The sequence below is a fragment of the Alnus glutinosa genome, chromosome 14 (genome assembly GCF_958979055.1).
Source record: "Alnus glutinosa chromosome 14, dhAlnGlut1.1, whole genome shotgun sequence".
Lineage (NCBI taxonomy): Eukaryota > Viridiplantae > Streptophyta > Magnoliopsida > Fagales > Betulaceae > Alnus > Alnus glutinosa.
Window position 1 is genome coordinate 3,507,080 of NC_084899.1, and position 10,038 is coordinate 3,517,117.

At 37.6% G+C, this 10,038-nt stretch overlaps 3 protein-coding genes across 3 annotated transcripts; all 3 read right to left on the reverse strand.

Moving 5' to 3' along the window:
- Nucleotides 1-303: 303 nt before the first annotated feature.
- LOC133857852 (probable RNA-dependent RNA polymerase 5) lies at nucleotides 304-1,700 on the reverse strand. Its single transcript, XM_062293211.1, has 3 exons — nucleotides 1,138-1,700; nucleotides 599-764; nucleotides 304-439 (listed from the first exon to the last, which is right to left on the reverse strand). The coding sequence occupies exons 1-3, from the start codon at nucleotides 1,248-1,250 to the stop codon at nucleotides 401-403; spliced, it is 318 nt and encodes a 105-aa protein (XP_062149195.1). The 5' UTR covers nucleotides 1,251-1,700; the 3' UTR covers nucleotides 304-400.
- Nucleotides 1,701-4,994: 3,294 nt separating this feature from the next.
- LOC133857522 (uncharacterized mitochondrial protein AtMg00810-like) lies at nucleotides 4,995-6,179 on the reverse strand. Its single transcript, XM_062292788.1, has one exon. It carries the CDS (start codon nucleotides 6,177-6,179, stop codon nucleotides 4,995-4,997), a length of 1,185 nt encoding a protein of 394 aa, XP_062148772.1.
- Nucleotides 6,180-7,511: 1,332 nt separating this feature from the next.
- On the reverse strand, nucleotides 7,512-10,038 carry LOC133858099 (uncharacterized). Its single transcript, XM_062293543.1, has 3 exons — nucleotides 9,670-10,038; nucleotides 8,311-9,387; nucleotides 7,512-7,944 (listed from the first exon to the last, which is right to left on the reverse strand). Exons 1-3 carry the CDS (start codon nucleotides 9,968-9,970, stop codon nucleotides 7,919-7,921), a joined length of 1,404 nt encoding a protein of 467 aa, XP_062149527.1. The 5' UTR covers nucleotides 9,971-10,038; the 3' UTR covers nucleotides 7,512-7,918.

Below are 10,038 nucleotides of genomic sequence, written 5' to 3' on the forward strand. Positions count from 1 at the left end.
AGTCTAATCTGACTTATGCAGCACTCAACTACTGAACCTAATTCAACCCACACAGAAACAATTGGTCCGTGCAGAACATGCTGGTTTATAGGTTCAAAGCCCTTTCTAGCCCTCTATTATTTAAAGAAAAATGCTACATGTACTTCAACTTTTATAAAGGAAGTCTTACTAACATGATGTAGAGTTTATTCATTACTACTTGTAGCATTTCTTTTTATTAATTGTTTTGATCATCTCAAATGAATAAGCTCCACATCAGCTAGTAAGACTTTCTTTGTAAAAGTTTACGTACATGTAGCATTTCCCTTATTTAAATACATTTCTCGTCTTTGCTGATTGCTGCATGACCCACATGCAATCTACTGTAAGATCAAGCTTGGAAGTTAAAAAAGATCAAAAGTCAGGTGCCAGGTGGTGGTGAGCCTTGAAAAATTTCAGCCTGAGAAGGTACATGATATAAACAGTTCACATTTACTTCACAAGTTAATCAGCCCAATTTCATACCTAACCAAATTGGAACTGGTAGAAAGTTACAGCACAAAAGATCCTAATGATTCCCGAGTATCTAGCAAATGAATAAAAAAGATACAGAACTAACCTTTCGTCCACCCTTTTTCGGTGCATCTAAAGCATCATAGTATATATCAATCAACTGAAGTATGTTTGCCTTCACGTGATCTTTCTCTTCAATCCAATACTCCCGCAGAATTAGAAGCCGATCCATTAATGCCAACCAGCTATCAGCTGCCACACTCTTAGCGTAGCTGTAGACAGCAGAAAACATCATGGTTTCATAATAATAAAGGTTAGATCTTCATACCAGATTCCTGATGTAAACAATACCTAGAAAACCCGACAACTTGATTGTGGAATGGAAAACCATATTTACATGAATACCGTCTGACTTAAGTTTGGCATTACAAACTCACCCCAGAGAAATAAGGTTTTTGAGATCCAACAATTAGTTGAAAGTGAAACTTCAGAAAAAGGGAAGCAATTTTAAAGCTAAAATGATTTCCAGAGTAAATCTATTTTCCCTGGACTATTAACCCTTAATTGTTCATTACACATATGGTCGGCGTCTATTTGCATTAATTTTATAATCCACAATTAACAGATATATGATTAAGTGCATACCTTGGCTGAAACCTAGTTGTCAGGAACAGTTTAAAAAGCTCTTCCTCAAGTTCCTCAGCTGAAAAATCACTTGGCTTTTTATTGACTACATTATGATTGGGTACATTTTGCATTAAAGAAGTCGGCGTCCAAGGCTCACTCCCTTAATAATCCAATAGCTGAAGTAATTTCAATAATAAGTGCTCAATGTATAAAGAAATTAAATCATACCCACAGACACGCACACAAAGGCAACAATTGAAATGCCAATTTAGTACATCATAATACTCAGGGAACCGCATGACCTTCAGTTAAGAAGATCTCCTCAAAAAACCTCGGTCATACTGACCCCAATAACCAACGCAATACAATAAATCATACCTCTAAACTAGCTAAAGAGCAAAAGTTGGAGATGTTAACCAGGTACATTTTGGTGATATACAAGGGCCTGAGTAGGGCAAATAGTAGGGAATACATTACTGATGGCCTACTTTGGCAATATTTTAGAAATGGTCGAAGTGTGCAAGTCTTCTGCTGAAAAACCTAGAGCATGCTCTACTTTAAGCTAGAATTATGGATACTTTGACTTTAAAATTTTTGTTAGAATTATATAGCCATTAATTGAATTGAATAGTACTCCTAGAGGGTCTAATCTTTTTAAACTGTTGAGTTAAAAGTGGACATTTTCCAATACAATAATAAATCATGTTCTACGCTGGCCATTTATTAAACAACATGTTCACAAGTTAAAGAGTAATTTCCAGCAGAGCATTGGTTATGAGGAAGATTAATTAACACAACATAAGAAAGGATGCCTTAAGAAAGCTAGAGTAGAACTATATCCAGCGGCACCACTATTCCTGAATGAGATCAATTGAGTTAAGACTTGTGTATTCAACCTTAAGTAGTAAGTTTAATTACTTTTTAGAGTATTACTTGAATTCTTATGAAAAAAAGAAAAGAAAAAAAAGAGTATTACTTGAGTTTGTTAAACCCAAATTTTGACTTGAATTATGAGGTTCACAAAAAAGAGAAACCCTATATGTACATTGAAAGCAAAATACCGAAAGATAGGAAAAGCATTAAAGATTGCAGGACACTCAAAAAATGAGATTATACCGACCAAAATGAGAACATCGGGCAAAATGAAGAAATCATCTGAAACTAAAACAAATGAAACTACCAACCTGCAGGTTTCTTGAGACCCAATACATGTCGCCATCAAAATCACCACCTGCTATTTCATCTGCCAAGGACCGTGGACCTTTACAAGGGAAGAATATAGCATACTTGGCGTTTCCAATGAAAGATTCTAAGGCCTTCACATAAGTGGCCTTTAAAACATGAATGTCGCCAAAGTGTAAACCAGGATTCCGGTAGACTAAAACCTTCCCCGAAATTTGTCTATTGTCACTACATATATTGTGTAAAGAAAAGCAACAAAGGTAAGAAAAAAATACTCACACACACGCATGAAATAAGTATAAAAAGACCCTTATTAATTGCCACTGGAGTCGTTAGATATAAACAAAAAAAAACATAATAATTAAGAAAATAGAAACTGTATCCACTCATGTAATCTTTGCAAAGCAAGGTCTGAACAATAAGTCATTAATCATTAATAAGACAACAGAAAGGCATATTTAAAGCAAGAAGGAAGATTAAGATAGCACACCACATAATAGAATGAATCAAGAAATAGAAAATCTCTAAAACCTTTTTATCATCACATAAGGAAAAGAAATTAACACTGCTGGAGAGCAGTTACCTCTCAAAAGACTCAAGAATAACATTGAACCCTTATTTGAAATTTATCCACCAGAAGACAGAAGATAACATTTACATTTTCTAATTAAATTCCATTTATCCAATAACTGAATTAGCCAATAAAGTTTAGAAAGCTTAGTCAATTCTGCACATCAGAGAATCGGATTTTGAATTGAAGCAACTTGTTACCACCAGCATTTAAGTAATGCCCTTTGATTTCACCTGTTTCAGCTTCCACTTTAGGAATTGCTTTGGCACTCCTTAGTAATTATGATTCAAACTTTAGGATGCAGCACAATTCCCAGATTAAATCCTCTCTCTCCTTAGTAGTTATGATTCAAACTTTAGGATGCAGCACAATTCCCAGCACCACTTACGGGCACAAAATGTACCAAACAAAATCATATAACAGTATTTGGTTTATAGCATATAGAATGAAATCAAGCAAGGGCACAGTATAACAGTGTGTCAAACAAATGAAACTAATTTCCCAGAACAAAATGTAAACAAATTAAAGTTAGAAATTAGGAAGAAGCATATAGTGCCTGATATAATATGTTTTGGTGAATTCAAAGTGGGGTGCCTCTCAAATTCCATGGACCTAGAGATCAAGTAAGGGCACCACCCATCTCATTTTTGGAAAATACATTCTAGGAACTATTATCTACCAGATAAAAAATTACAGAGGTTCTAAAGCAAATGCTGCATGAAGCTCAAGATTAAGCCCTCCTCAAAAGAAAATATAAAACGTGGCCAAAAGATTTTAAAAAACCTAACACAATGTTGACTTTGAAATCTCTATGCTGAAGAAGAGTAATGTTATACTTCACACCACAATCACATTATACTGACGTGGCATGGCTAGTAGCCCTTGAATTTTTATTTTCAACAAATACTAGCCCATGCCACGTCAACATAGTGTAATTATGGTGCGAAGAATAGCATTTCTCATTGAAAAATAATCAACAAGACTACTAGCGTAGTCAAGATTTTTCTCTTGGGAGCCGGATTAATAAAACGATACCACTAGAATAAAGTTCAAACATTTGATAGGAATATTTATACATGATATTTTTAATATATTAATATTACCTTAGAACTAAAGAGGAGTATACAAAAGTATATCTTATCAACTTAGACATGGATATATACAAAAAAAAAAATCACAAATTTTGTTATCGGTGGGACCCAACGATGCTTTAGAGAATAGAACATTTCCACATTTTTCAGCAATTGCTTTATGAATGTAGTACTTTACAATTAAGTTATCCTCGTCTTTTTGCAAGATAATTATAAATGCAAAACCAAAGAATGAAGAGAAAGTAATTAGTATATTGTGTCTGGTCCTACGAAAATAATTCAAACAACAAACTTGAATCCTAATCCCCTTGGAATTGGATCCTCTCCCCTCCATTTCAAATGAAATGGAGAAGATCCGATTCCTTGTAGAACAACAAACTCACAAGCATTAATGTAATTGACTGACACACAGACGCGCGCGCGCGCACACATGTATTATGTATATATACAGGTATAGTAGGTATGAATGCATGCGCGCGTGTGCACGCATGCATGTAGATAGGTACACACAATCCAAGATAGAGAAAAATCCAGTAGTCCACTAAATATTAAAAAACCAGAGGAAGTACAACCCACAATTAGTCGGTCACACATAAACCCTCCATTATTTAGTAAAAAACAAGGGAAACGTAAAAGAAAGAATATTTCCTTGTAGCCAAACAGAGCTAGAAGAAAAAGAACGCTCCGAGAGTTAGAATGCGAATTAGACCAAACGATTCGTTTAAGAGTAGCATCTCAACAAGCTATATCCAGATTCCAGAGGACATTGAAAAATTCCCATAGAACTATGGGGTGTCCCTATCAGAATCTGAATGTACAGAATTGCAAAGAATAAGGAAGAGGATGAACTCAAAGAGAGAATGAAATGAATATCTAATCTGATTAGGTTGAAAATGAAATAATACAAATATGTCTGTATTTATACAGTACAAGAAACCAATAAGATAAGTACACGTGTGTTAACTAAGATAACAGACTGAACTAAATTCATAACTACATTAAAACTAATCTAACTAATCTGATAGCCCCCCTCAAGATGGATGGAAGATATTGATGACATTCATCTTGGACATAAGATCATGAAAAACAAGACGAGGTAGAGCCTTTGTAAAGATGTTTGCTAGTTGATGAGCAGACTTGACATGCAATGTCCATATTAACCCTTGAGTAAATTTCTCAAGTACAAGATGACAATCCAATTCTATGTGTTTAGTTCGTTCATGGAACACTGGATTTGCTGCAATGTGAAGGGCAGCTTGATTATCACAGAAAACTAAAGCTGCTTGAGGATGAGAAAGGTGAAGATCTTGAAGCAAGGCAAGTAACCATGTAATCTCACAAGTCACAGCAGCCATAGACCGGTATTCAGCCTCAGCCGAAGACCTCGTATTCAGCCTCAGCCGAAGACCTAAAACTGTATGCTGCTTCTTTGACTTCCAAGAAATCATAGAATCTCCTAAGAAAACACAAAAACCAGTGACAGAACGACGAATATCTGGGCATGCAGCCCAATCCGAGTCACAAAAAGCCTTCAACTTTAGAGAAGAATCAAAAGGAAATAAGAGACCCTGTCCTGGAGATGATTTTAAGTATCTCAAGACCCAGAATGCAGCATCCATATGTGGTTTTCTAGGAGAATCCATAAACTGACTTAATAACTGAACCGAAAAAGAAAGATCCTGCAGTGTAATGGTTAAGTAAACCAATCTGCCAACTAATCTGCGATAACTAAAGGGATCATCAAGGAGCTCACCATCACCCCGAGATAGTTTAAGATTGCAATCCATGGGGAAGAGAACTAGTTTAGCACCGAGAACACTAGAATCCTCTAGGATCTCCAATGCATATTTTTGCTGAGAAATAGATATGCCTTTATCACTACGGGCAACCTCTATCCCAAGAAAATACTTCAATGGACCTAGGTCTTTGAGACTAAAGACACTATTAAGAAATTGAGTAAGCTCCAAAACTGCTGCAACGTTGTCGCTAGCAATGACTATATCATCGACGTAAACAAGCAAAGCAATAAAGGAAGAAGCCTGTGCACGAGTGAACAACGAATAATCAGTCTTAGACTGTGTAAAACCATGTGAAATCAAAGTGGAAGAAAACCTGGCAAACCATTGCCGAGAAACCTGCTTGAGGCCATAAAGAGATTTCTGTAACTTGTAGACTTTTGATGGTCCACAATTGGCAAAACTAGGAGGAAGTTTCATATAGATTTCTTCAGCTAAATCTCCATGAAGAAAAGCGTTGTTAACGTCGGAGATGCCAATTCTTCACGATAGCAAGAGCAAGGAGGCACCGAACGGTTGTGAGCTTTGCAACCGGGGAGAATGTATCATAGTAGTCTAAGCCTCCGCACTGTGTATATCCTTTTGCCACCAACCGAGCTTTGTAACGCTCAATCTCACCATTAGCCTTAAGCTTCACTTTGTAGACCCATTTACATCCAATGGGGTGTTTGTTGGAAGGAAGATCCGTAACAACCCAAGTGTTGTTTGCTTCTAGTGCACTAATCTCAGCAGCCATGGCATCACGCCATTGAGGAGATTTAACAGCTTGAGAAAAGGACTTAGGCTCAATGTGTGATGAAACAAAACAACTAAAATGTTTATAAGGATGAGAAAGATGATTATAACCAATAACAGAGGAAATATCATATTGTTTACCTAGAAAAGAACTTGTAGAACCAACTAGATGAGTAGATTGGGTTGCTAAATTGCAATGAAATTACTGTAAATATCCAGGTCTACGCCTAACACGAGTAGATTGACGAACAGAAACAGGAATTGAAATAGGAGGAGCAGGAACAACAGAATTTGACAGATCATGGGAAGCAGAATTATTATGAGAATCAACAGAATCATTATGAGAATGAACAGATGTAGAAGGAACAACATCTGAAATAGGTTTAGGAACAACAAAACAACCATTAGAATTGAAATTGGTAAGATGAGAAGCAAATGGAAATATGTGTTCATGGAAAACTACATCCCGAGAAACAAAAACAGAATGATTAATGAGATCATAGAGTTTATATCCCTTTGAATTAGAAGGATAACCAATGAACACACAAGGCTTAGCCCTAGCATCAAACTTTTGGCCTGTTTCGGGTAAGTGTAGAAGAAAAACAAAGACATCCAAAGACACGTAAGTGAAGATATGAAGGTGATTTAGAGAAAAGTAATTGATAAGGAGATTTATTGGACAGATTAGGAGTGGTATGCGGTTGATAATATGAACCGAAGTTAGAACCCAATCACCCCAAAATTTGAGAGGTAATTGGGATTGAAACCTTAATGCTCGAGCAACATTAAGCAAATGTTGATATTTTCGCTCCACAACAGAATTTTGTTGTGGAGTTTCAACACAACTCAGTTGATGTACAATACCTTTTGCAGAATAGAAATTGGGCATAAAAAATTCAGCCCCATGGTCAGACTGAACATCTTTAATTTTGAGCTGAAATTGTGTTTTAATGAAATGATAAAATGACTGAATTAAATTGCGAACTTGTGCTTTGGATTGAAGCAAATAAACCCAAGTAAAGCGGCTAAAATCATCCACTATTGTAAGAAAGAAAGAGCTGCCATTTATTGAATGTACTGAAAATGGTCCCCAAATATCTACATGAATCAAGTCAAAAATCGAACTTGAAACAGAAGAACTAATAGGGAAACTTAGTCTTCTTTGGCGAGCTAGTGGACAAACCATACAAACAGTAGTGGAGTTACAAGTGATAGAAGGAAGTACATCATGTAAAAGAGACAATCTAAATTGAGGTAAATGACCTAAACGAAAATGCCAAACATCAGCATTAACGTTTTTAACAGAACTAGAAACAAAAGCAGTAGAGGAATTATGACCAGAAGATGATAATGCAGGAATAGATGGAGTAGTTGCCTTGGATGTTTGCAGAAAATGAAATAAGTCACCACGCTGTCTACCCATGTCAATCGTCCTCCAAGTGTGCAAGTTCTGAATAAAACAGAAACCAGCAATAAAAATGAGACAACAATGAATATCCCTAAGCAATTGACTAGCAGAAATGACATTGAATGAAAAGGAGGGAACACAAAGAACATTAGCAAGGATAAGATGTTCTGATAACTGGACCGTGCCAATGTGTCACGGGAGCAAGACCATTAGGTAATTTGACTTTATGAGAAACAACAGCAGTAATGGAAGTAAACAATGTGACAGAGCTGATCATGTGATCAGTAGCTCCGGTGTCTATAATCCAAGTATGGCAAATTTGATGAATTTGAAGAAAAGAAGTGCAAGAAAATACCGACTACCTCTTATCTAATGGACAAGAAGCATGAGTAAAAGTTTGGATATTACCTGCCATATTAGAAAAGATATGGTCCTGTGGAGGTGCAGAAGAACTTGCTTGAGTTGAAGGATTAGTAGACACATCATGAAGCTTGAGTAGAGCAAGCAATTGTTGACATTGCTCTTGAGTCACAGAAATTTGGACAGAATCGGAAGACTGAACTGTACTCTGAACCTGATGAGCGGAAGCAGGACGCGGCTTAGGTTCGTAACCTGGAGGATGGCCGTGTAATTTGCAACATTTTTCAATGGTATGGCCTAAAAGACCACAATGGGAACAGAGAGGACGTGGTTTACAAAATTGTGACTGTTTAGGATATGAATTGGAAGGAGAATGATCAGTCTTGGTTAATAAAGCTGCAGTATCATGCACAAACGAAGAAGAAGCACAGAGCTCACGCTGCCTCTCTTCTTGAATCACCAAGGAAAACACTTTGTTTATAGGTGGAAGAGGATCTACCAGAAGAATCTGACCTCTAATGTTAGCAAAGGACTCGTTTAAGCCCATGAGAAAATGAAATACATACTCTTGCTGATGATGCTCAACAAGAACCTTCGATCCACCGCAAGAACAGTTGGAAACAGGACGAAAGCTCAATAACTCGTCCCAAAGCCCCTTCAATTGAGTATAATAGGCACTGACTGAATTGTTACCTTGAGCAAGAACAGAGATTTTCTTCCGCAACTGAAAAATTCTGGGACCATTGCTCTGGGAGAAGCGTTCTTGAAGATCAGACCACATAGCAGCGGCTGAATCAATGAAAATCACGCTATTGGCTATCTCAGCAGAAATCGAGTTGAGGATCCAGGAGAGGACCATCGTATTGCATCGCGTCCAAGCGGAAAAGGACGAATCAGTAGAAAATGGTTTAGGAATGGAACCATCAAGAAAACCGATTTTATTTTTGGCAGTGAGAGCCATCTCCATAGATCGGCGCCAAGTGCTGAAATTGTCACCGGTCAAGATCTGAGACACAAGCACCGTGCCGGGATTGTCGCCGTTGTGAAGAAAGAACGGACTAGAAGCATTCTCATTGGAGAATGGAAAATCGTTCATGGTTGAACGCTCTGATACCATATCAGAATCTGAATGTACAAAATCGCAAAGAATAAGGAAGAGGATGAACTCAGAGAGAGAATGAAATGAATATCTAATCTGATTAAGTTGAAAATGAAATAATACAAATATGTCTGTATTTATACAGTACAAGAAACCAAGAAGATAAGTACACGTGTGTTAACTAAGATAACAGACTGAACTAAACTCATAACTAGATTAAAACTAATCTAACTAATCTGATAGTCCCAAAATGCAAAAACACTGGCGTGTGTACAGAACGAGATAGCAAAATTTAGGTAGGTAGGTACCTTGTGGCGGGCTGAACATGGGGCGGGAAGGAGAGGAGGGAGTGCGAAGAGGAGAGACGGGGGCAAGCCTCTGAGAGGAGGCTTTGTTGATCATGTAGACGATGAATCCGCCGAGGCTTTTCCTGATGGTAGAGGCCGATATTTCACGGAGGATGCCGAGAGCCGCTTCCTCGCCGAGCGAGGCTAGCTTCTGCCGCACGTCGGCCCTCGGGGGCTCCTGCTTCTGGTCCTTGCATATTTTCTGGAGCAGTTGCTCCACCTCGTCAGGCAGCGCCACTTGTGGAGACCAAGGGTCCGCCATTAGAGTAAGAGGAACTGATATCCCACAGAGAGAGAGAGAGAGAGAGAGAGAGAGAGAGAGGGCTTGGT